At 42.0% G+C, this 27,418-nt stretch overlaps 2 protein-coding genes across 3 annotated transcripts in view; both read right to left on the minus strand.

Annotated features, from left to right (window-relative positions):
* Nadk2 (NAD kinase 2, mitochondrial) overlaps positions 1 to 8,408 on the minus strand; it is a 45,237-nt gene extending 36,829 nt beyond the window's left edge. For both annotated transcript variants that reach the window (XM_052743156.1, XM_052743155.1), the window contains exon 1: positions 7,988 to 8,408. In XM_052743156.1, the coding sequence (XP_052599116.1) occupies positions 7,988 to 8,245 (258 nt within the window). In that variant the 5' untranslated portion in view covers positions 8,246 to 8,408. The remainder of the gene's footprint in view (positions 1 to 7,987) is intronic.
* Positions 8,409 to 13,351: 4,943 nt separating this feature from the next.
* Ranbp3l (RAN binding protein 3 like) overlaps positions 13,352 to 27,418 on the minus strand; it is a 51,685-nt gene continuing 37,618 nt past the window's right edge. The window contains exons 9-15 of the mRNA XM_052743157.1: positions 27,210 to 27,294; positions 22,841 to 22,943; positions 22,181 to 22,305; positions 20,691 to 20,811; positions 18,936 to 19,078; positions 16,286 to 16,466; positions 13,352 to 14,437 (exon numbers count right to left, since the gene is read on the minus strand). Of these exons, the coding sequence (XP_052599117.1) occupies positions 14,394 to 14,437; positions 16,286 to 16,466; positions 18,936 to 19,078; positions 20,691 to 20,811; positions 22,181 to 22,305; positions 22,841 to 22,943; positions 27,210 to 27,294 (802 nt within the window). The 3' untranslated portion in view covers positions 13,352 to 14,393. The remainder of the gene's footprint in view (positions 14,438 to 16,285; positions 16,467 to 18,935; positions 19,079 to 20,690; positions 20,812 to 22,180; positions 22,306 to 22,840; positions 22,944 to 27,209; positions 27,295 to 27,418) is intronic.

A 27,418-nucleotide genomic window follows, 5' to 3' on the forward strand; every position in this document is an offset into this window, starting at 1 on the left:
CACTTTTATTTGGCGTGTATGACCAATGTATGTGGAACTAGAGGACAACTTGAGGAAGTCAGTTCTCTTCGTCCACTCTGTGTGCCCTGGCTACCACACTGGGGTCCTCAGGCTTCCTTTACCCATGGAGCCGTGGCGGAAACCCCAGCAAGTGTTTCTAATGTAGACTTTTAAGTTATATTCTCTATTACAAACATGCCTCATGACAGAGGCTCACACTTCAGAACGACAGCTACCCCAAAGCAATTACTTTAAAAGAAAAGAAAGGAAAAAAAAGAAAGAAAAAATTCACACTGCATGTCGCTGGGGCTGCTGCTTAACCGTAGGGCACTACCCAGCATCCACGTGGCCCTGGGTTTGACGCCAGCCATGTAAAATGAACTAATTGCCACTTCACAATGTTAAACACAACACGTTTTTAGTTCACCTCAGTGATCTTAAAAGAGCAACCTCCTAGCCGGGCGGTGATGGCGCACGCCTTTAATCCCAGCACTCAGGAGGCAGAGCCAGGCGGATCTCTGTGAGTTCGAGGCCAGCCTGGGCTACCAAGTGAGTCCCAGGGAAGGCGCAAAGCTACACAGAGAAACCCTGTCTCGAAAAAACCAAAAAAAAAAAAAAAAAAAAAAAAAGAGCAACCTCCTGGGGCTGGAGAGATGGCTCCGTGGTTAAGAGCACAGGATGCTCTGCCAGAGGACCCAGGTTCAATTTCCAGCACCCACATGGCAGCTCACAACTGTCTGTACCTCCAGTTCCAAGGGATCTGGCACCCTCACACAGACAAGCATGCAGGCAAAACATCACTGCACATAAAATAATAAATTAATCTAAAAAAGAAGAAGAAAGAAAAGCAACCTGCTTTGGAATGACAAATCAGTGCCACTCGAAGTAAAACTTTCAGTTGGGTGACAATGTTAATATGTTGCAAAAATTGGTCTAATTACCTACACGGTGCATAGCTAGCGGTTCATCATAAAGAAAAACAAAATATAATTTCTCTAAGGCATGGAATAACTGTCACAGTGACTGGTATTTGAAAGTATGTATTTCTGTTACATATTAGTAAGAGTGAAATAGTCAACTTGAACTTCTCTGGTTAAGAAATAAACATGTCGCCGGGCGGTGGTGGCGCACGCCTTTAATCCCAGCACTCGGGAGGCAGAGGCAGGCGGATCTCTGCGAGTTCGAGGCCAACCTGGGCTACAGAGTGAGTTCCAGGACAGGAGCAAAGCTACACAGAGAAACCCTGTCTCGAAAAACCTAAAAAAAAAAAGAAATAAACATGCATCCGTGAACAAACACTTGCATCTATGCAGAACTTCCTTCCCCCAGTTAAGATCACAGGAAGAGTGATCAGGGTTTGGAAAGCTGGTTGGCCACACACTTGAAGTTAACACTTCCCCAGGTAACGCTGGTAACAGTGAACACTGAGAAAACCAGGACATTTCAGCTGCTGTGACATTCAATCTTTCTCTTTTTGAAAGCTCAGGGACAATCTTATTTCAGCTTAAAAGAAAACCCACAAAGCAGGCAAGCTGGAAATCCTGGCAGCGGCCCAGAGGAGAAAGCTGAGGAAAGCAAACTGCTTGCTGGTCTTTTTTTTTTTTTTTCCTGAATGTAAATATTTATGGAATGAAGTATACTTTTTAGCCTTTGTTTTCCAAATTATGTTCCACATAACTTAATCTTTTCTGCCAAAACAATAAAAATCATCCTTTGTTTAGTTTGTTTTCCAAACATTTTAAGCCTGAACCCCCTTTAAAGAGCCTGTGTTGGCAATCTCTGCCTTACCAACTAACCCGGAATACTGCCAGATGGTGATAAGGCCTGGGATGGGAAAAAAAAGCTGGTACCAGCTTCAGGAAGAAAAGAATTGAACACCATTCCAAAGAACATCAGAATCACTTCCCCGAGACCTCAACGGGGGTTGGAAGGTAGGGAGAATGATAAGACAGAACACCTGCCCCTAAATAGCTGACAGGCTACAGAAGAAATCATCACAGACTGGTATTTTTCATCGTGCCGTCATAATACTCAGCACGACCTTGGTAGGCAAAGCATAGCGAATATCAAGGACGTCTGAAACGTTTCAGTCTGAATCTGACCTCAAAGGGCAAACAAGAACTGGAGAACAGAGAAAAACATTAAACAAACTGGGCTGCAAAAGTAAAGACACCAACAGATGCAGATTAAGTCAAGTTAGCAAAAATGCAAACTTCTGATAAACCATTTATGAAAAGGTAGGTTCTCCCATACACCGCTGGGAAATAAACATCCCGTGTTGGTTTTCTGGTTGTCATGACAAAAAAAAAAAAAGGTGGCGTAAGGAAGGAAGGGATGGTTAACTTTGGATCAAGGTGTAAAGGCAGACAGTCCATTCTGGCGGGATCGACAGGGCAGCCCGAGTACAAGCTGCTGCTCATACTGTGTCCACCATCAAGAAGCAGTAACAGGTGGTGGTGGTGCCCGCCTTTAATCTCAGCACTTGGGAGGCAGAGCCAGGCGGATCTCTGTGAGTTCGAGGCCAGCCTGGTCTACAAAGTGAGTTCCAGGAAAGGTGCTAAACTACACAGAGAAACCCTGTCTCGAAAAACCAAAAAAAAAAAAGCAGTAAAACATGAATGCCTCAGTTTCTGCTTTTCGCTTGTGATTCAGCCCAGTAGTTTATGGCATGATGCTATGCACATTCCTCAGCTAATCAACTCAGAACATCCTCATAGACCTACTCAGAGGAAAGAGTCTCCTTGGTGAGTCTAATCCCAGTCAGAATAACAATGAAGATTAACCATCATATACAAGAACACTCTCTGAGAGACAATGTGAGAAACCTATTAAAATCTCATACGCACATGTCTTTTGATTCCCTCTACTTTGGGGTATTTGTACTAGAACTTCATTCTCACATATATGAACACAAGATGGTTAATGGAGGAGGTGTATCTGACAGAAAATTAAACCAACCTAAACAAGACACATACAAAATGGAATGATACGTACGTGCCGTTAAAATAACAGAATGTGAATACTCTGTATGAGAATCGGCATAAATACTGCTACGCTAAAGAAAAGCTACAGAATAATTTATCTTTGAGCAAAATGAGATGAGTTATAGAAAAAAGCAACTCCCCCTTGCCCCTGCCACCTGTGGCAGGGGCAAGGGAGCTGACACTCCCCCTTAACAGCTGCAGCACTTGGGAAAGTGGACCCTACACCTAGACTAGACAACACAGTAGAGCTGGCCCTGAAGGTGTAGGTGTGGGAGGACCAACCTGAGGGTGTGAAAGCTGGAGAACTGGCCCCATCCCTTGCTCAAGGGGTGAACTAGCCAGGGAAATGCTGGAGAGCTCCCCCTGGGGGTAAGGACAGGGGAGAGCTGGCCAGCTGACCAACCCTGCAACCACCCAGGCCCAGAACCAGGGTTAAGTGTTGGCCCACCCCAACTGTGATCTGCTGGAACATGGTGTGTGTGTGTGTGTGTGTGTGGGGGGGGGGGGGGGTTCTTCATACCCAGGACTACAGGATCCCCACGACACAGGGCAGCAACAGGATGCCCAGGAACAGTCCCAGTGAGAGCCCAGTGTTGCTAGTGTAGCAGAGACCAGAGGCCTCAAACCAAACCAATGATTGTGATGAGCACCTGCATGTAAACATGTATGGATAAAGGGGTTTACTTCCTGACTCACTGTGTCACACTGCAGCTTCCATGACAAGATTTCCCCTTTCTTCCCTTTATTTTGTTCTTTTCTTTTTCCTTTTTTTTTTTTTTTTTTTTTTTTTTTTTTGGTTTTTCGAGACAGGGTTTCTCTGTGTAGCTTTGCGCCTTTCCTGGTACTCGCTTTGGAGACCAGGCTGGCCTCGAACTCACAGAGATCCGCCTGCCTCTGCCTCCCGAGTGCTGGGATTAAAGGCGTGCGCCACCACCGCCCGGCTTTCTTTTTCCTTTTTTAATCTTAAATTTTAATCTTGTTTTAGTTTGTGGGGAAGTTGCAGGGGCAGAGGGCGGATGAGAGGGGATGGGATATGGGTGGGATCGGGGATGCATGATGTGAAAGACAGAAAGAATAAATTTTTTCAAAAAGAAAGTTAAAGAGAAAGAAAGAAAGGAAAAGCAAAAGCATTTCACTGTGCTTACTCATGCACAGGGACTATTTCCAAAAGGAAACACAACACAAGACATGGATGAACATGTCACTTGCAGGGGCCGACACTGAATAAAAGGCGGCACCAAGAAGGGAAGACTTTGATTACACAGCATTGCTTTGCATCTTGAACAGTTTTAATGGGCCGCTGATCCATAAGGAGCTCAAATTAAATCAGCACATCCAACGAAAATTAAAACTGTTTAAGACTGCCAAAATGTGAAGTTCTAGAAAGAATAAGCAATGAAGTCCAAGAGGGAGACAAGAGTCCCTACCTATGAAGAGGTTACTGAAATACAGTGTTTCTCCAAGTATGATCTGGGAACCAGTCGAAAACACAGGAAACTGGTTTAAAAAATAAAACAGTAGATCCCTAGGATTCATCCATAGTAATCTTAGGCATATGGTTCAGAGAAGCACAGTGCTGGAATTCTCCACACAGAATCAGAACCGTGAGAGGGGAGGTTCAGGGATCTGCACTTTGGTAAATTCCCTGGGTGATGAAGGGAGCCTCTGGGTACTGACACGCCGCCGAGGAGCCGAGAGGCCAGATGTTCACCCTTAGATAGATGGCTCTGGTGCCTGTGGCTGGAAGATCTGACAGTAACACCCCAGATCTTCCAGCCACAGGCTGGAATGTGCTAACTACTTACACAGCTGACTGCATCTATGTGGGAGAGAATTAGCTGCCCAGGAGTTACTAAACCTAAACCGCCCATCTTTTCTTTTTTTTTTTCCCCAAACAAAAGGAAACAAAAGCAAGGCATTACATCTCCACCTAAAAACCAGCTATGAAGACAAAAAGCAGACATATTTTAATCCAAGAGATGTGTCATTAAGTGAACTTACTTCATCCTGTTGTATCTAAAAACGGAAGTCATTAAAGATGGTTGTTCCTCTGAGGCTACAAGAGAATGGGAGAAGGCAAGACAGAAACGGCATCTTTCCTATCTATTTGTTCAATGAAGTATCTTAAATAAAACCTTTTCTTTGGCTGACCAAGTGTGGTTTTGGCAAGAATATCCTTTGCCAAATCAGCTTTGTTTCACCTAAAGTCTAACGTGTGGCTGTCAAGGTGTCCGGTTAATAAAAGCTCCGCCTCTGCCACCAGCTTCTGATAAGTCATGAATCAACCAATGGGAAGAAAGGCAAGACTGAAATAATGCAATACTACCAGCAAGATCAACTGAAAGGCGGACTTCTGCCCCAAGCGGGAGGATATAATCCTATCCTTGTACAGGCTTCATCAATTAAAAGGACACTTCATGTAACTCTTTGCCTTTCTACAAAGGCAGAAGGCCAGATGCTTCAGGAAAGAAAACTACACGGACACTCTGGCCAGCATCTACTGTATTTTAAATAAGTACCCTAAATAGGGACCTATTTTGCACTATTTTTTTTAAAAAAAAAAAAAAGCATAACAAAAGGGAATGCTCTCATACAAAATCATGTTATCATGATGTTCTGGACACAGTAGCTGTAGTAGCAGTGGCATGAAACACACACTTAGTTATTTTCTTTTATAACCAATTCATGCACCTTAGATGAGTTCTACCCCAACAAGATAACGAACAACGTGAAATTCTTTCTGTTCCTACTTTCTACGGAATACCATGGGAGAACTTCACACAGACTGGTATTCCTCAGCTCTTCTTATTCAGGCTACACCTAATGCAATCTCACTGCAAAAGCTGCCTTAACATCAATGCAAAACCAACTCCTATCGGTAAGGAAGAAATCCAGTAAAACTGCAGCAACAAAACCCTATTCCGCCTCCGTCTCCTGGCGATCACAAAACTGTACAGCCCAGGAGTCATACTTCAACGCTGTCTTATTCTAACAGCATCACCCAGTGACAGACAAATACTACGTATTAAGATTTTTCTTCACTCAAAGAGGGAGGTTGAGTTTTTAAGGACACCAATTATCCCTACATTTTAAGAGGTTTCATTAGTAGTGATCTAGTTCAGAGATTTAAAAAAAAAAGTTAATCTCAATTCAATACCACCCATTTTCCAGAGTCCTTGAAATAATTTCAAAATGCCAGCTCCAGAAAGGACCTTGGGAGCTATTTAGCCCAACCCATCGGGAACTAGGTGAATGAACTTTTGAAAGCTAACATTACAGTACAGATGTTTTATTTCACTCAGGAGGTCAAGAGAAGTTGAACAACGCAAAGGGAGTCGGTCACACAGAACCAAGCAGCACCTCAAGCTCCTGGCAACAATCCCACCCTCTGTACTGCAGACTTGAAAAGTACCAGTTCATTTTTGTTTGTCTATTTCTTTTTTTTTTTTTTTTTTTTTTTTTTTTTTTTTTTTTTTTTTTCGAGACAGGGTTTCTCTGTGTAGCTTTGCGCCTTTCCTGGAACTCACTTGGTAGTCCAGGCTGGCCTCGAACTCACAGAGATCCGCCTGGCTCTGCCTCCCGAGTGCTGGGATTAAAGGCGTGCGCCACCACCGCCCGGCTGTCTATTTCTTGAGTGTACCATTTAGAGAGTCTTAGATAAAATTGTGTGAGGCTAAGCATACACGGTGTTTCACAATTTCTAAAAGGTGAACCTTGCAAAGTCGGGCGTATAACCAAAAGGACACACCTCTTTTTCCAAAATAGAAACCGTGTGCTTCCATTTGGCCAACAATCTCCCCTCACTGCATTCATTTCAGTCGATGACACAAACTACCCCAGGCAAAGTGCTGATATTCTCTAATAACGCAAATGTCTTCTATAAACACTTGGGAGAAAGAGACAATAAATTTGCACACTGCCTTCTACCAAGTGGCCCTTCAATTTGCCAATCAAACAAGACTGACAAGATGCTATAGCTAAGCAAAGATTTACAATGTGTTTCTCCCGTCTCCCCCCCGCCCCCCAAAAAATGGTATTTTACAGAGCATCACCAGGTTTTAAGAATAGGCAGCCTATCTACTCTTGTACATAACTGAATAATGGTTATATACAATTAATTCTAAAGCCTTCGGGTGCCTGGAATCAACAATTACAGACGTTCAATGGGGAGCTTTCTAGCATCTAGAAAATTTACCTAGAATCTAGATAAACTGCCAACAGCCCATTTCCCTAAAGTTACTGTGTAGCACAAAAATCAAATTTTTCGAAAATGGGGAAGCTCAAACTCTGGGTTCAGTCCCTCCCACACACATACACGCCTGGTTTTGTACACCTGGCAAGGCTGTTAGTAAATATACCAAATACAGTGTATCGCAGAGGCACTGTTACTTCAGGGGGACAAGCTCTTCCTTTCACCCATTATCCTGCTTACTTGTCCATTATCTGACCTTCCTACACAAAAACACATCTCAGGTCAACTTTCCTGCCACGCTGTCCCGGGCGCTTTTCAAGTGGCCAGAGACCCTGGACCAGCGACCACATTCCAGCAAGGCTTTCCCTGGCCAGGCCTCGGTCCCCGGGCGTCAAGGGGGTGTGTCCGTGGCACCACGGCCCTCTCTCCGCCGCCAGCAGCCGCGCACGGGAATTTTTTTTTTTTCCTCGGGGCGGCCTGGGGAGAGGTCCCCAAGGCGAACAACCCTCAAGCCACCGGTTCACCTTCTCAGCGATCGGCGTCAGTGCTCCCGAGGCCGGGGCGAGGGCACACGTGGCTTCCCAAGTCCCGGTTCCAGGGGCCCCTCCATGGAGGGTTCGGGACGCCAATCTCCCAAGCTCGGAGTTGGGGCGGGGTGGGGGGGGCGGGGGGGACACAGGCAATCGGAGGGAGGCCGTCGGGCTTTGCGGGTGCCCTGTGTCCCGCGGGGCTCAGCTGCACCCCCACCCTCCTACCCCTCCCCCGTCCCGGCCGTCCCCGGCCGTCCCCGGCCGTCCCCGCCAGGACCCACCAGCTGCTTCAGGTCCTCCTCCGAGAGCTCGGCGTAGCGGTACCGCTGCTGCTCGAACTCGTAGCGGGTGGTTTTCGCCACCACCACCACCCGCGAGGGGCGGAAGCCGCCGTCGGCGGGGCTGCCACGGCCCGCCAGCTCGCGCGGCTGCCCGTGCCCCAGGGGCCGCCGTCCGTCCGCGCCCGAGCCCCGCAGAGCCGCCCGGCCGCCCGCCACGCGCCGGCAGCTGCCCAGCAGGAAGCCCCGGTAGCAAGTCATGGTCCGCGGGGCTGCGGCTGCAGGCTCGCACTCCCCGCCGCCAGCCCCGCGCCGGGCGCGCAGAGGTTAAGTGCGGGGAACCTGCGTGGAACGCGTCACTAGCGGGGAACGTGCCCAGACGCTGGCGCGGCCGGGGAGCCCCGGCGAGGACCGGGGGTGGGGGGTGGGGGTGGGGGGGGACAGGGGGGCGGGGAACGGGGCTGGCCTACGGGTGGTGGGTTTTGTTTGTTTGTTTATCCGTTTCCTTCCTGCGCCTGCGCAGTGGCCTCTCGGCCCGGCCCCCACCTCCCTCTCCACCCTCTGGTCCGCTCTGCGCCCGCCCCCGGGCCCGCCCCGTCAGCTAATCAGCGTTCGGGGAGCTTTGGGAGCCCGAGGGGCTGCAGGGATTGGTTGTGGCTGGGAAAGCGCAGGAATTCTATTTGGCGTTTGAGCTGCCTGAAGAAATCCAGCTGGAACCGGTCTGAGGCGGCCTAGGGGGGTGCAGGCGGAGTTTTGAGCGCCTGGCGGGAAAGAGAGGTCCTTGCGCATCTCCACCTCGGTGCTTTCATTTTTGCCTGGTTTCCTGGCCCCGTGCTTGTCGTGGGTGAATTTTAACCAGTGTCTGCGGTGAGAGCTGAGGACACTGACCTCGCACCAAGCGGCGAAGTTGGCGGGGCCCAGTGCCAAAAGGAGATGCCGAGCCCTTTATTAGGAATTACAGATAGCGAGAAGGATCACAGAGCATTAACACGAGCTCAGAGATCTAAGCTCCTGGTCCTTCTGATCGCCAAACCAGCAGCCTAGACTACCGACTGTCCTGTCTGTGAGAAACGTGGAGGGTAACGAGGGAAGGAGTCTTGCCTAGTGGTGCGTGTCCCTAGTAGACGGAAAGATTTAGGTTGGAAAACAGGGTAGGGCCAGACTGGAGGGTTAAAATGCTCGCACTTTGCACTTTATTCTGTAGGCGGCCCACAAAGAAGCAAGTTCAAAGCAGTGTTTGATGACTATTGATCTGGCTCTGGAATGTTGGGTAGTCTTGGAAGCCAGAGCAAGGGAGACTGTCAGAGTCTGTGGGGACAGTTACACAACCAGAGAGATCTAGGCTGACGAAAAAATACTGCGAACAGAAGGGAAAGTTACTCTGAAGGAGAAGTCCTACGACAGTGCACGTCCTAGTATAATGGCACCTGCCTCTGAGGTGCTTGCTGTGGCCCTCTCCTTTGCAGTCCTGGCACCCCAAGAAAGTGGTTTCTGGATTCCAGGCACGCTGTTTCATACTTAGGAAGAGACTCAGATGCCTCTGTAATGTCAGACCTATTATTTTCTCTCCACTTCACAGAAGATTAACTCCCACTTCCAGCTAGGAACATCCCAGTGGGCTGTCCTCGTCAAACCTTACTTTGGATCCTTTCTTCTGCCTCTTCCCCGGCGTTGCTTCATTAAGCCATCCTCTCAGATGTATCTTGAATTCTCTCCCCCTGCTGGATTTTCCGCTCAAGTTCTTAGACATACCCATGTCTGTGACATTTGAAACTTCAAAGAATGAGAAGAGCCTCCTAAGCCCCAATTGTTTACTTGTTCCCTCTCTCCCCTTTACATATCGATTCTGGACAGAATGACCTGTTAATCGGTCATCAATGCTGCCAACCTTTTCTTTTTTGGTGGAGAACAGGGTGGGAACGGGGTGGGGTTGGGGGGCTCTTAGTTGGCTTACATTCTAATCCATCATTGAGGGAAACACCAACCTTTTATCATTTCCCTGTGCTTTCTTCACTACTCTTTCTTATTTCCAGAGTTAACCAGATGACCAGATTGAAACTCAGAAGATACCATTTAGTTCTTAAATTACTTGGTTATGTGAAGCATTGAGCCGGCTCTATACTTTCTGGAGTACTTGGCTGTTGTTTCTCAGCACACCAGTCCCTAATGGTGTTTCCTTCACCTCTCAGTTCCCCCTCTTGGATTCTTCGTAGACTCATCTCTGGGATGTAGCTCCTGCCACCAACTCTTCTAACGTTCTTCCTTTCACTTGCTCCCCCCACTCCGTTTTCCTTGGTGGCTTCATCTTCTGTGTGTGATGAAGAGTTTGGGCCTTCAAAGACTGAGTCAAATCCCAGCTCTAGTGTGTATTTGTTTTGTGAACCTTGGACTGGTTGCTTAAGCTTTCTGAGCCTATTTCTTTATCTATGAAACAGTAGCCACCTGTAAAGTTGTACATAAATGAATAAATGCCTAACCTATGTCCACTATAAATTAGACCCTGCAAATATTAGCCCCCTTTGCCTTAAAAGACTTCAGCTATTTCCAGCATCTTTAGCTCATATCATTCTCCTGAACTTCAAATCCTCATTTGTAGCTTACTGTAGGGTGTCTCTTCAGTTCAAATATACAACAAGTATCAGTGGTCATTAAATTATATTGGAATAGAACACCCTTCTGGGTGCTGGAAATCAAATGAGTTTTGTTCTTTAGGAGCCTGAAGAGTGTACAATGATAGAATTCTACAAAGTGTTTCTAAGAATTCAGAGGAGCAGGTTTTAATTCAGCATAAGAGTTAGGGAAAATATCCTGGAAATGTCTTGAACTGACACTTAGTAAAACATTAGTGTCATCAAGAATGAGAAGGGAATTCTACAGAGGAAATAGTATAAACAAATGTGTAGAGACCCAGTGAAGTGGCAATTCCGAATTTCTAGTGAATTGTGAGCAGTAGGCAACACTGGGAGTCATTACTACAGATACAGACAGAGGAAAGTGTTATATCCATGCCAAGGACCTTGGCTTTTCTGCTATACATGTTAGTAAGCAACAAAAAAGACATGATGGCATAATTAGCTTTGCAAAATCATTAAAATTTTCTCAAAAGAAACACATGCAGTAAATAAACCCCTGAAGAGATGTTCAGCCATATTACAAATCAGAAAGATACAAATTAAGGTCGGAGTGAAATGGTTTTATCCACTAGATAGGTAGAAATTAAGAAGTTCTAGGAATATCCTAGTTAGAAGACTATCAAGCCACCAAGACCTTAATAGGCGAAACCATCAATCATTTCAATGGTTCTACCATTACTACAGTTTACAAATATTGTCTTAGAAGTTCTAATATGCTCTTATATTTCAGTTTGATAACTACAAATCTGAGAGTTTTAAAAAATAATCAGTATAATAAAGTATATATGAGAGGTATGATCTGACACAAAACTCCTGGCATTCATTGGACAGGGTATCAGCTTCACATTCTCTCAGACAAAAAGGAAATTTTAAAGATACTGAATTTCAAATTCTAATCCTAGTGGTTTAGTATGGCAAAGCCGATGCCATTTTCTTTCTATCTTTCTATCTTTCTTTCTTTTTCATTTCTTTTAGGTTTTAGTTTTGGTTTTGGTTTTTCGAGACAGGATTTCTCTGTATGACAATCCTGGCTGTCTTGAAACTTACTTTGTAGACCAGGCTGGCCTCAAACTCACAGAGATCCACTTGCCTCTGCCTACGAAGTGCTAGGATTAAAGGCATGTGCTGCTATGCCCGGCTATGGTTTCCTAATGAATGATCCAAGCAACTACATGATAGCCACATCTAAAGCAAATATTACTGTTCCTAGCATTTTATGAAAGCATTGTATGTCACTGATATCTTCAGTTTGGAGATTTCCAGATGACTTACGATGTACTCTTTCCAATCTCTATAACACTCAGGTACATGTGACTCTGTAAAAGATCCATACCCCTCTTTATAACATTCATATATTCTAGTACTTGTATAGATAGTTTTCATTGGGGATGAAGGGCACCTTACTTTGGTAATAATGGATGTGTGTGGGAGTTTGAATGAGCAATGTCCCCAGTAGGTTCAAGTATTTGAACACTTAATCTGTGGTTTGCACTGGGATAGGTTAGAGAATGTTCAGGAATTATGTCACTGGAGTTGGGCTTTGAGAGTGGATAGCCTGGTCCCACTTCCGATTCATTCTGCTTTCTGCAGGTGGGTAAAGAAGTGATCTCAGCTTCCTGCTCTGGCTCCCTGCTGCACTGCTTCCCCACCGAATGGATTCTCCCTCTGGAGCTGTAAACCCAAATAAATCTCCCTTCTGTGAGCCCCCTTGGTTTTGATACCTTATCACAGCAACTAAAAGTAACTAATAAAGGATGTAAAATAATGTTTTGTAACATAAAACATTTTAATAATTCATTATTAAGCTAAGCAATTGAAGTAAATACTATTGAAAGAGAATGATTCGATAATCTTAATTTAAGATATGTAACTCAATATAAAATTAGATACATATGTGATATATTTGGAGACTAGTTAATCAGATCTTAATAAAAATAGCTCATATGGAAATCCAGGATGTAGGATTAGCAATCACCTGTCTGAATAACGTAAGAAAAAGGTATTATTGTATAATTGATTATTTCCCATTGAAAGGAGATAGAGGTTTTAGAAAAGCAGAGAGAGGCTAGATGATGTTTCTTTTCATGTTTCTGCTCTTTGTCATCGTTTTATGGTCCAGAAGTTTCCACTGCCTCTGCCTTGCTGACATTCTAACCTACTTGGGGGTCTCCTGGCATTTCTGCATAGGCCACAAGTAAGTCTGTTTCTCCTTTACCATCTGCACAGAAGACCAAAGAAAATCAGAGTAGATTTAACTATATTAAAACAGTTGGGACCCGGAAAAAATATTGCTTCGTTTTCATTCCAGTTTTGGAACAAGAAGAAACATGCCAAGAAATAAAGGAGGGCTCTGTTCTCTGCTTCACTTTAACAATTATCCTATAAATACAATGTTCCCACAAAGTTATGGTCTTACAGGTGAACCGATGCTGCCTCCTGATTATGTTATGTTCCTAGTAAGAATTAATCACTGAGTGTGTTCTGCACCAGAGTTACTTTCAAGAACGATGGTAGAGGAGAAAGAATCTTAATTATCTGTATTAACTCCTTCCTCTGATACTGTCTCTTTCTCTTCAGTATTCCTTTTCTCTTTTCTTCTGAACATATTACTCAAATCATACTCTAAAAGAGCTTATTCAGCTGCCATATGCTAAACTCTGAGATTTGAGCCAAGGTTTGGTTAATAAATATGTACATGCAATGCTCTTGTATTTATGAAGGCAATTAAGCAATGTCAGCTTTTAAAATATATATTCAGATGTATACTTCCAAAGAATATTTTCTTCAGTGTAGCAGTTTGTAAAATTATACCCTCATTACAAGTATGTCAAAGTTCAGAACACATTCTGAACATTTAGGATCCTGAATCTTTATCCCATGACGGGATTGTTTAGAGATACTAACAAAATAAAATATGGCCCTAAGTACTGAGTCCGATTTTCATATGTGAGTCATAAAGTATCTCTAAATATCAAAAGGTCATAAACATATCTGCTAAAAATTATTGAAATTACTATACCAAAATGATGGAATTTGAGATAGTCATTGGCCATATATGATACATTTGCTATAAAAGGGCTTCTACATAGCCACACCTACTAGACTATTAATGACACCCACATAAATAAAGCACATTGATATTTGGCTTTTGTATTTTTGACACATACATAATATATTACATTTTGTTCAATTATTCCCCAACATTTGTGGGCTGACTGTGAGTCTAATACATAAGATGCAATGGATACAAGTCCAAAAATGGACACTTTTGTAAAAGAATTTCTACTTGAATATATGTATTAGGAGACTCAAAGTATAAGTGTAATATACATTTCTCAGAAGATAAACATGATTTAATTAAATGCCTTGCAGTTATAATATTTTTAAAGATATGGCTGTAAAATTAGTAAAATGTTTTTTCTATAGCCAGACAATGTATGACTAAAATACTTTAGTGAGATATTTATCAAAACCAACAATTTGTACTTTTAATTATTATATCCATCAACATGATGAATAGTCTAAATTAGTTATCAAACCCTATTCTAGATTAATCCACAAAATGATGAGAATTTTTATCTTCTGAAGTTCATTTCTTAAATTCTATCCACAATAATCAAAATGTAAAATAAAACAAAACTTTTAATTACAAGAAGTTGTATTTCTTTAATTAAAAAAAAAAACTCTTCAAAGTATGTGTAGAATCTTTTCAGGACAGTCTGGCATTTCAGTAGAGTGACCAGTTTCTGTAGATGTCATGTTTACAGTAGAGAGTGCTATGAACAGACAACTGACTGTCTGTGGTTCCATCTTGAAGGATCTGTGGCAAATGTAAAATATTTCATTACATAACATCATATTTAGACTTAATATCAAATACAGACAAACATTAGTAGCTTAGTGATAAGGAAACGAAAGATAAAAGTATGTCTTATGTATGTTTAAATAATGTTAGAAAATATTGCTAATAATTTCCACTCCCACCCTATATCAAGTGTGGTTGATTTTAGCAAGTGTGTATTTTTTTTTTCAGCCTTTGGGTTTATCATCACCATTATCGTGTGTGTGTGTGTGTGTGTGTGTGTGTGTGTGTGTGTGTGTGTGTGTAAGAGTAAGAGAGAGATGGGGGAGCACACGTGTGCTAAGGCATGTGTATGGAGGCCAGAGGATAACTGTGTGATATTGGGTATCTCCTTCCACCTTTATGTGGGTTCTGGGGTTCAAACTCAGGTTGTCAGGTTTGCTTGACGCATGCTTTCTCTGCTGAGCCGTCGTACCCAACAATGTTCGTAATAAATTTAAAGATGATACTTTCTGACAAAACGTTATTTAATTCATGGGCACCGAAGTCCAAACAGGCATTTTATAACTTCCATAACTTTTTAGCATTGTGTGCAATACTTCCTAAGGAAGGTGCTGTGTGTGAACGGGGAAACAAAAGCAGAAGGAGGGGCCTGTGATTGACAGTTGCCTTATATTTTTTCCATTCATTTAACAGGTAGATGGTTGCTTATCAACCCTTTCTTAAAAAGTTTCATTACTGTGTCTCATTGATTAAATCTTGCCATTTCATCTTTATTTTAAGTTGACATTTTCTAATAGAATCCATTTTATTGTGGACAATACAAACATAGTAATATGAAAGATAATTTACTTATTAATTTCATTTAATTTGGAGAATCATAAACCTTTTGCTCAATAGATTTGTGTAAAGTAGAAAACCATACTCGTGTAGTTCTCTGGCTCATTGAGTCAAGCAACCTAATCTGCCCACATGGTAGAATTTTCCTTTTAACTGTAATTTTAATGTTAAGCAAAGTCTTCCATCCTGTTTTATATGTTCTTGGATAATTTTTTAAGGTTATGTATGATTAAAGCAGCTTTAAGATTTTAAAATGATTGAAAGTGGGAAATGGTCATCACATTATCATTTTATATTGTCAAGTCTCTATAGACAGAATTTGAGGTAAGTAAAGCTGTCACTAAAAATGACTAGATGACTCTGTTAGAATAGCCACATCCATAGAACACAGCTGTGCTTACTAGGTCTTTGGCACTGCCCCCCAATAATGATATCAGGGTGTCACTTTTAAATCCACACAGCAGGACAAACAGTAAAATCTAAAAATCATTTTACTGCTGGTTCTGTTTCAGCCTTAGTTCATTTGTGAATCCTGTCCCAATTTGAAAAAGTAGTCATTTTTGCCCTAGTCAAAGGAGGACCTTGCAGGATAATACTTACACCATTTAGGTGTTTTTCTAAGCAGTCAAATTCCAAAGTAGGAATAAATATGATGTTCAGGACTTAAAACTAGATTTACCTGGATCCCCATTGCATACATTTCTATTTCCTCTTGTTATAGCCAGTAATAGACTGGAACATGAGAAAATGAGTCAACAGTGGTTACTTTCAAGACAGCAGTGTAATACTTTAAATTGTGAATGAAGTCTTTTATGGGATTTATAGGCAAATGACCTAAGGGTCATTTGGTCACAGGGAGGCCGACTTGAAGGCCCCTCATAGAAGACATTTCCAACCTACGAACAGCCAGGCTCCTACCACCACTCACTTAAAGCAACCATTTTTATGACCCAAAGGCCTATTCAATATTCTGGACTATGATTGTGATACTGCTTTTACGCTCCTGACCTAACAAGAATTATTTACCTGATTCATTTTTAGTGACTTGTATGAAGTCATCCTCATCCTCGTCACAGCTGAACTGCTGGAGGACTGTGTCCGACGGGCTTTCAGCTGGATCACCCTCAGCCTGCTTCCTGAGGCTCCGAAGGGCAACAAGACGGTGATGTATTGCTGCGTACAGATAGCCTATGTCTTTGGCACTAGCCTTTGTGAGAAAAGTTAAGTTGTTAAGACTATAAGTAATGGATAAGTGTAGCCATGTTTACCTCTTTCTCTCTCACTGTTTATAAAGGAAGGAATTGTACTACATAAATCTGGAAAGTAAATAAATGCCAGTAGCCCAACATGTTCAAAACTAAAGCTGATTCATTTTACACCAAATTGTATCCCAAAGTGAAGTAATGTTATAAGATCTCAATCCATACATTTTTAAATTAAGCAAATGCAACTTTGTAATTTAAGAATCCTGTTTGAAGTGAAACCGTTAAGATGATTCTTACTTTACTACCTTCTGCTGTAGAACAGCGTAGACCTAGAGGAAAGCACTCCTGCTTCTTCCCATCACTTTGCTTATCCATCCTCCAACCCACACAGCTTTGTGGAGAAGCAAAGCTCCCAAGGAATCAGTGACATTTTCAGACATTGTACTTCTCAAAACGTCTCCAAGCTAAGTTTTGGTTGTCATTAAAATAAACATGATGGCAGCAGTAGCTGAATACTGGTATAGCATTAGCTGTTGTGTTTGTGTTCATCTACATTAGCAAAAACAAGTAGTATACATATACTCATCCCTCTTCCCTTTACAAAAGAGAAACCTGTGACTGAGAAAAAGAAAGGGACATGTCTATGTTACAACATTAAAGTACTCATTTATATTAAAAAATTAATGTTTTTTTAATCCCAGCACTCGGGAGGCAGAGGCAGGCGGATCTCTGTGAGTTCGAGGCCAGCCTGGTCTCCAAAGCAAGTTCCAGGAAAGGCGCAAAGCTACACAGAGAAACCCTGTCTCAAAAACAAAAAAAAAAAAAAAATTAATGTTTTGCCATCATTGTAGCTGTTTAATCTCAGCAGTTTTATAAAGTATATTATTGTTTCCTTCATTTTGCATGTGAGTAAGTCAGTTTAATGAAAGCTAAGTGATTTGGAGGTCATATAATTGGTTTTTTGTTTGTTTGTTTGTTTGTTTTAATTCGGAGCTGAGGACCGAACCCAGGGCCTTGCACTTGCTAGGCAAGCACTCTACCACTGAGCTAAATCCCCAACCCGAGGTCATATAATTGTACAATGTGTCACATATGTATGGATATGTACACATTTAGCTTTTCCTGATTTTGTAATATTTACACATACATAATAAGATACTTTGTGGATGTAGCCCAAATCTAACCAAAGAATGTATTTATGCTTCATCTATACATAGCCTATAGGAATTTTTTTTTACAATATTTTAGTGTGCCTGGGTGTTGGCTGGGACCCAATCATACAAAGTCAGATGTGGAAATTTCCGTGTTGAAACTCAAAAAATGTTTGAGTTGGGAGCATTTTGGATTTCAAATTTTTAAATCCGGGATGCTTAACCTATTTGTGTAAGACTAAAATGTTGATAGTGACCACAACAGATGGTCTGTATTGTATTTCCTTTGTTGGTCTCTTGTGAATGTACCACAATTTAAAAGCTAGTGGGGTGGAGTATTATGTCCTTAAATGATAAAGAGGAGTTATCATCTTGCTCTTAGGTTTTTGTTGTTGTTGTTGTTGTTTGTTTGTTTTGTTTGGGTTTTTGTTGTTTGTTGTTTTTGTTTTTTGTTTCTTGGGTTTTTTTTGTTTTGGTTTGTTTGTTTGTTTTGGTTTTGGTTTTGCTGCTGATTGAACTTTTCCTAAAACTTTAATACCCAAAAGGTCCCTTACCCCTGACAAAGCACTTTAAGTTAATAAGATTTGGGAGTTTTGTCACATACCAATTTTTTCTTTGTTATTTAGTAGAAGTCTATCCACTTATATTATTACCTACTCCAATATCATTTGTGTACTCATAATTTCTCAAGTTCTCCAGGTCTCAGACTATGGAAAAACCCAGTTGGGGGTAGGAAGCTGGGGCTGGCGGGAAGAAGGCTTTGTTTGGGGCAGCTCTCTTGTATCTGTAGCTTGTATTTGAGGTCAGGCATTCCTGCTGCAGGGAACAGCCTGACTGTGCTTCCATCCGTTTCCCTGGAGATTTTCTCATGTTCAGAATTGGAATTTGCTGTTGGACTGGTTGTAACATGCTGGCCCTGTGCTTTTCCATTTCTCACTGGCTCCTTTGCTCTGCTCACAAAGCCTCCTCTATCTGGGTAACGGCGTTAAGTGGCAGGTTAAGATTCTGCTGACCTCCTAGGAGCCATTTTGACAATGTCATCACTGGGAACTCATAAGCTTATTGACCTGATTGCAGGAGTAAAGGGAATGATAGGTACTAACATCTGAATGTCTTACAATGAGGACCACCTGATTCATATTGACTTTGGTGTCAGTTTAAATAGATGTTAGGACACATTACACTGTCAGTAACCATAGTGAGCGGCTGATTTCTTTGCCAGTCATGCAGATGATTATAGCAAAAATGAATTAGGAGTTGCAAGAGGCTAATTATTGTATTAGTAGGCTGACCCCCTCATCACCGAAATCTGTAACTTACCTGAATTAAAAATACCTTGATACCATCGCCTTCTAAGTCAGTCGCAGTGATTTGCAAGTTTTTGTGATTTGCTCTTTGAACCTTCATTTGAGTCCAGAGCCTGCTGTTGAGGACCAGCCTCAGATTGCCTTGGTTGTGCATGACTGTGACGAGAAGACAAGAAGTCAGGTTAGAGTTCATGATGCCTTGACCTGAGGAAAACATCAACTTCTCTGAAGGAGAAGTTAATCCCGTGGTGGTTTTTCAAGCTGTGTTTTCTTTCACTAGTGAGTGGTCATTTAGCTAGATTATGACTCAGTTTTAAAATTGAGTCTTACGTTAGAGAGAGTTGATCTAGTAACTTACTCTAGTTTCAGTGTTAGAATTCTATTTTTTCTAGAATTTTTAAATGATTAAATTTAAAGGGCTTCTTTGAGGACCTGGTGACATGAAGATTATCTAAGAAATGTTTACAATGAAAAAAAACAATGTTTAAGTGTTCAGAATGTTGAATCAGATCAATTACAGCTCAGCCAATAGAGAGAACACTGAAAATCCATTAACAGTACTGAAGAAAGGTACTCATATGGGAAGACGATCCTGGAATACTATGTAAAAAAAGCCAGATCAGTACAGCACCGTGAACCACAAACTGTACAGTCTACATAGCAGTATACAGAGAATGGCTTCCACAGAATGCATTGTTAACAAACTGTATCTAGAAAATAGATTCTGATACTATTGTATCTATTCTTTGGTTGATTTATTTGCTGCTTTCTGTAGTGAGCCCATATTACTCACATAATAACAACAACAGTAAAGGTGTTTGGAAATTTTGGTCTTAATTTTTTTTTTCCTGGCGAACAGTAGAATTAAACCAGAACAGCCAGTGCTGCCTTGGTGGCATTATTTAGCAACCTGTTTGTCCATTACGAAGCTGAGAACCCTGTTCTTGGTCTTTTGATCTGAATTCTATCCCTTTGCATTGTTTGAGCTTGACATTTGAAACTCAACAGATCCTCATACGCCCCAGATCCTGTGTGTAGTTTCCTTCAAAACTTTGACTTCTCAGAACCATCTGGCAAGAGATTTCACCACACCAGGCCTCTGCCCTTGCTCAGGTGCAGTCTGGGTCCCTGAACAAAGTCCAGTGTGCCCTTTTGAATGCCAAACATCTGAAATCTTTCTCCAGCTTTTCATCATCCCCTTGCTGCAGGATGCAATAGTTACACACTTGTCTCCTCAGAAACTGACCCTTTATCCCAGCTCCACACTGTGTTTGGATGCCAAGGATACATGACGGGTCAGCTATTTCTTTTCCCGAAACTTTAAACGTTGCAAAGCTATTTGCTTTATACCCCTTCCGGTACTAATGACATCACTGTTCAGGTGTGTGCTTAGCTTTGGCACAGCGGCTTTCCACAGAGCATCTCATCAGATTTTCACAGTTGCTCAAAAACCCTTGAGTTATAGCATCTCAGTGAATTCTCACCAACACTGAAAAGGCCACAGACTACAGTTATTCACATGTTTGAATTCGTATAGTCAAGCCATTTCTTTGGGGTTACTAGTCAGTGGTGGAGGAAAAATTGGAACCCGTGCTGTCTGATAGGAAGCTTACTTAAAATGGGAAGCCCCTAGAGTACGTTAGAAATATTGTTTTCCATCATCAGATTGATCGGTGTGTTTTATAATGCATCTCCAGAAAGCAGTGTGCATCTCCATGAGACATTGCACCCTGAGAAATCATGGCTTACTTTACAACATTGTCCTTACTTAGTCTTGACTGTAGTGTCCCACAGTCACTGCTTCCTATGTCATTCAGTCTCAGAGTTCCTCTGCCTCTTTCAGTCCAGGATTGTGTTATCTTGGTGAATACAAATATCTTGCAGTTGATCTAAATGACAATTGTTTAAAATGTCAGACGTATTAAAGTTTTTTCAGATTGAATTCTTTCTTCTGCCCTAACACTATTATATCTGACTTGTCTTGTACTAGATTTATCTTTGTTAATGATGAATAAACTAGAATTTGAGATTTATTTAACTTTCAAGAACATGCAATCTCTGAATAGTTCAATCTGCAAAAAAATATGAAAATTACAGCACAGAGTGAACTGAAAAGGGCCCCCAACCCTTGCTCTCCATTTTCCACTTCTGCAACAGGTGGCCACTAATAATAAAGAATTTATTGATTCCTTCAGAGATGTTTGTAGGTGTCCATACCAATACATACATGTTTTCATCATTTTCTAAAACTATAGGATACATGTATACCTGCTGCTTTATTACTTAATATCTCTCTATATGCCAACTTCTGCATTAAATTTGATATTATTTTGGCCACATAATGTTATTCGAAATAAATGAATCATGAATTTGCATGCTAAAATATTTCAAACACAGCACACGGACATGGAGAGTTGTGATATGATAACATGGGGTCCCTTGTGGTAATTTAGTGGTTGCCAGTTATCAAATACTTCCATGCATAAGAAGTCATCTGTACATTCAAATAAAAATGCAGTGCACCAGGGACTGACCCCTAGGAGTTACTTCAATTAGGCCAAAATTATGCCTTGAGATGCATTTATATAGAATAGAAGGTCATAGTGGAAATAAGGGGGAGTGGAGAGAGTGTGGGAGAAGATGGAGGAGGGCCAAGGGGGATTGGTGCCTTTAAACAGTGAGGTTACAGGTCATACCTGACCCCACTCAGCCCCAAATCAGATACAGTGCACACCTGTAGTTCTTGATTTATGCAAAAGTCTACACTTTAATAAATAATAACAAAAAAGCTTTTTGTCTTAACCTAAAAGCAAATCACCTTTCAGTATTAGTAGAGCTGATCATAGTAATGGCACTGCTTGTGAGAACAGACATGAGAAGTGTCAAATGGAAGTCTGAAGTTACTTGAAGACAGAATCCTGGCCTGTTTATACAAGCCCCAGAACTCGGGAAGCTAAAGCAAGAAGATCCTAAACTTAGATTCATTGCCTCTTTCTTCTTGGAGAACTAGAATGAGTGGTTGTAAACCTACACACACACACACACACACACACACACACACACACACACACACACACAATTTAAGAAGATGACACTGCCTTAGTTTAACAGTGAGGTTTTACAAGCCTCAAACAGTTTTTCTTCAAGCAACTTAGTCTTCCTGAAATTCTATTTCTAGATATTTCTGAAGATGTCTCTGCTGATGTTGGCTTTAGTCTATATAACATTTTTAGTCTATATAATACATAGCATACAAACCTTTAGCACATTATGTTCCATTTCTTCTCCCGTTATGACATCAATTTTCTCGAGCAAGCATTTTTGTGATGGTTTGGAAGAAAAAGCAGCAGCTGATTCAATTAGGGATACAGTTTTAATAGAGTCTGTCCCAAAGAGAAAGCAGGAAGAAAAAATAGGTAAGACCTTGTTTCCTCTGCTATGAAGGTTGTGTGCTAACCTTGCTAATACGTCTTTTTACCTTATATTTAAAAGTCGAACTGTTTGACTAGGTTAAAAACCACCTAATTCACTCTTCCATAGTATTAAGTCAATAATTTTAAAGTCTATGTTAAAACCTAATTATATGTTTTACTCCTTGCCAAAACAATTTAAATACTGGGTTGTAGGCTTTTAAAATTATTGGGATATTAAGTAAATGTCATTAAAAATAGGAGAACAGGGGCTGGAAAGATAGCTCGGTGGTTAAGAGCACTGGCTGCCATTCCAGAGGACCCAGCTTCAGTTCCCAGCATCTACACGATGGTTGCTCATTCCCAGAGGATCCGATGTCCTCTTCTGACCTTTTTAGGCATGAGACACACATATGGTCCGCTGACAAACATGCTTCAAACCAGCCATACACATAAAAACAACAGGAGACAGTGAAGTTAGATGGTTTACAAGTGAAACGATTCTTACTTGGATCTGAAGCAGCAGTAGGAAATTTCAGAACAGATTTGACTGTTTTTTCCTTGGCGTACGAATGGTTTTGAAGTAGAGGCTGGGTGAGCCTTTGAGTGCCCTAAGTGAGAGAAAATGTACATTGTTTAATCTTATGCCCAGATATTTGCAATAAGCCAAAGACCAAAAGATTTTCTTTTTCAACACAGCACACAAGAAAGAGCTACTGTGTTTTTGTTTCGGGCTCCTCTGCACTCGACAGAGAACTGGGCTACAGTCAGGAAGCGTTGGTTCTAACCTCAAACACCAGAGCTCACTTATCCCAGCCTGTCCAGATGGGTCTGGTTTTAAAGAAATAAGAAAAGCTGGAGTAGCCGGGAAGCAGGCGGCTGTGGCTCTGTGCCCCACCAGGCTGACCAAAGGGCCGTTCTCTTCGCTTTCGGTGTTTTTCAGTGATCCCAGAGATTCACTATTGCTGTCTACTTCCCAGGAAAAGAAAACTCTGCTAGATATCTCAGAGAACAGAAGGAATCCTAATGTCTCCTCCGACATTACTGTTTGCCAGCTGTCTTTGTGTGTGTGTGTGTGTGTGTGTGTGTGTGTGTGTGTGTGTGTGTGTGTGTAGCATGTGCATGCCAAGACACGTGTGTAAAGGTTAGAGAGCAATTTGCTGGAATCCGTTTTCTTCTTCCCCCACGTGGTCCCTCGGATCAAGCTCAGGTCACCAGGCTTGGTGGCAGGTGCCTTTACCGCTGAGCCATCTCTAGCCCCGCAACAGTCCCTTCCAAGGCTCTGCAGATCTAATGCCATAAACGCCTGTATGGAAAAGATTAACAACTGTGCTACTCGCAGCCGTGTGTGTACTCCCCTTGCAGAGCAAGATGGAACAGTGCCTTTGTGAACTCAAGATTCTGCCGTGTCATTTAGTGGGAAATCAGTGTAGTCCCTGAAACTAGGCAAAGACAAATCATTTTCAGTTTTAAGAAAATAGAAACACCAGCTCAGAAAGATCAGTGACTCATTCTAAAAGTTCAAGTCGGGAATGCACTTTGACCCCCGTATCACAAGGCCATGGGTTCACAGATTACTTAGAGGAAAAGCACAAACTATCTGGATTGTTCCAGGATCCTTGGGACATCCTCTCTGAGAGAAACGGGAAGCTCCAGTCCTTTCATAAGCCACATCAAAAATGTCCGGGTGTTATATTGACAAGTGCTCTCTCTCACCAAACCTCCGTGGCCCCGACTGTAGTTTGTCCTCACAGGTTTCTCTCTGTCTCCCTTACTACACTGTAAGCCTCTCTAGAGCACTGTCTGCTTTAGCTTTGCTTAACTACTTAGGTGGATTCCAAACCTAGCTGTACATTAGAATGACTTGACCCTTAACCTCACTCATAGCATTTCTGACCTAATGATACAAGATCTTACTTAATGGCTCCCCGGAAGGGAGCTGAGAGATGGCTCAGTGGGTAATGATGGTTATTGTACAAACTTCAGGACAAATGCCCAGCACACACATAAAGCTAAGTATGGCCACATGGGCATATAACCCCAGCACTGGGAGTCAGAGGCAGGTAGAGACAGGAACTCTGCAGCCAGCCTCGTCCAGTAAGCTCAGGGTCAGCGAGACCCAGTCTCACGGGAATAAATTGGAGAGTAGTAAGAAAGTGGCCTCCAAATGTACATGCATGGCATGTACATACACATGCATACACACACACACAAACACACACACACACACACACAGAGAGAGAGAGAGAGAGAGAGAGAGAGAGAGAGAGAGAGAGAGAGAGAACTTTCCTCTTACTTAACATAAACATACAAGCTAATAGGACTCATTATGGCATCTTTACACATATATTGTCTTTTGCCCCTTTACTCTCCTTCATCCCTCCTGCTCCCCTCCTGCTGGCCCCCTTCCTCCTCCCAAATAGTGCTCCCTCTGCTTTCACGTCATATTTTTAAAAAGTCTACATTCTGCAGACAACGTCCACTTATTGTGTAGAAATCAAACCAAATGTGCCTAAAATTACTTTAGGCAACTAAGAGTGAAAATTATCATTTAAACTGAAGGATAAACTATGTAAGCAACAAGGTCATCAGTATGTGAACTCAGGACCTTGTGTACCATAGGAACATGGTACATGGCTGGTAAAGTGCATGTTAAAGGTCATCTTGTGAATATGGAAAGCATCTTAATTGTGCCTGGCATTCTACAGAGCCCATGACTACCCGAGTGTCAAACTTAGGAAAAGGAAAAAAAAAAAAAAAAAAAAAAAACAACTTGCCTAAATGTATTGCACAGCTTTTCCCTGGAACTTGCTTGGTGCACTCTAGTTCTGGTCCAAAGATGTAGATCACTATCTCCGTTATTGGTGGAGTTGCCCATCATTTTGTTTTGTTTCGTTTTTTGACAGTCTGAGATGGTCTCACTGTTTCGTGCTCGCTGGCCTCAAACTGTCTACCTTTCTACCTCAGCCCCTCAGTGCTAGAATGAGAGGCCTGGACCCGCATGCCAGGTGGACCCGGACTTCTTGGCAGTGACAGAACGGTACTCTAAGCTAAAAAGCAACAGAGCTACCCTTAGAATTAAGGACAGTCCTGAGGTGTGTCTACAACAAGCAAGATCAAAAAAAAAAAAAAAAACTGACTAAAGAGAGCTCTAAAAATATTGAAATCAACTAGCTTTGAGAATTTTTTCTTTTCATTTCTATTAGCATGTGCTAATTGTACAAAATAATGCATTTCATTGTGGCATTTTCTCTCTCTCTCTCTCTCTCTCTCTCTCTCTCTCTCTCTCTCTCTCTGTGTGTGTATTGTGCATGCGTGGTATATGGGCACATGTGAGTATGTAGGTGTGTTCATCCATGGTGCGCAGGCATGCAGAGGCCAGAGGAGGATGTCATTGGCATTTTCCTCTATGGCTCTCTGCCTTCTTCCCTGGAAGCAGGGTCGTTCACTAACCCAGAAGCCTACCATTAGCTAAGCTGGTTTTTACAGGGATGCTGCAGATTCCAACAGATTCCTGCACTTGCACAGCAAGTGATCATACCCACTGACCCACCTCTCCCCGGCCCCTCACTGTGACGTTGTGACATTTTCAGACATATTCATCGTGTTCTTTGATCATAAACAACCCTGCCACTTCATTAACCTGCCTCATATAACCGGTAACCCTGAGACAATCCCCTCACGCCAAGTTCAGATATTACTCTAGTTTAAGCAAAGGCCGGAAAACCCTGTGAATCATGACAATATGCGGGCATGCCAAGGCTTTCACTTTGCTCTACTGCTCCTTGCTTTACGGTAATGCTGCCTTAGAAATCAAAGTTCTGGGCAAGGCCCAGCAGCAGCAGAGGAGCAGGGGAATTAAACGTAAATGGCAGAATAGCAGTTGGGAGTTTTCACCTGTTTCCTAGACAAGTAAAGCACCTGGATTTTTTCTCATAAAATGCAAATGATTATAATAATGTTTTTTCAAAGTAAAGGTTTGGCTGTGGTTAATAAGAGCATATTGATTTATTATTTTCAACAGGGTGACATTTGTTCAGTGGGGCAGCCACTGAGAAGTTCCCGTTGATCCAGTAAATAACCTCCCACTCATGATCAGGCAAGAAACTCATTCAGTAGGCCACACAGAAAAGGAAGACATGAACGTAGGATGGGAACTTGTTGAGAACAGCGCCAGCAGGAAAGGGCGGAAGATGAAAGAGAGAAAGAGAGTGTGTGTGTGTGTGTGTGTGTCTGTGGGTAAATGACAAAAACTCACAACTATATATAACTGTCAAACAATTTTTAAAAATTAAAGAAAAACACTGCTGGAAACACTATTAAAATATTACTAATTGAGCTTATCCTTTAACAGCTGCATTGTTTCTGAAAGTTCAATGAGTAATTTAGGCTTAACACAAGGCAAAGAACTGTTTGACACTTCACATTGGTAATAATGAAATGATTGTACAGTTTCCTTCCTCTCTGGCAGTGGTTCTCAACCTGTGGGTTGCAACCCCTTGGGGATTAAATGACCCTTTCACAAGGCGTCATCTAAGACCATTTGAAAACACAGGTATTTACATTACAATTCTTAACAGTAACAAAATCACAATTATGAAGTAGCAACAAAATAGTTTTATGGCTGGGGGTCACCACAACATGAGGGAGTGTATTAAAGGGTCGCAGCATTAGGAAGGCTGAGAACCGCTACCCTATGGGCATCACATCAATTATTCAAACAGCTGAGACATATTTCCCAGAAGCCTTTTGTAGTTAAAGAAAGAAATTGTGTCTTTTAACCCAAACTAGGAAGTATTCTTGAACTGAACACTAATTAATTTGCCTTGAGAAATGTGAACGGACAGTTCCTCCAAGATAATTTACCAAAATCTTACCAAAACTCTTTCTACCATGTTTTCTCCAAAAACAAAGTCCGAAGTGCAGCTTTTGAAAGAACACTTGTCTTCCTTTGGTTGGCACCTATGAAACAGAGATAAGTATTCGGTTTTTAATGTGTGGGCAAAGCCGCTTTAAGCCTTAGCAGGCAAAATAAACAGGTGGTTCAAACATAAACATACTGCTTTGTTCATAGGAAATGAATGAG

The sequence above is a fragment of the Peromyscus californicus genome, unplaced genomic scaffold (assembly GCF_007827085.1).
Source record: "Peromyscus californicus insignis strain IS unplaced genomic scaffold, ASM782708v3 Scaffold_18__1_contigs__length_77618521, whole genome shotgun sequence".
Taxonomy (NCBI): Eukaryota; Metazoa; Chordata; class Mammalia; order Rodentia; family Cricetidae; genus Peromyscus; species Peromyscus californicus.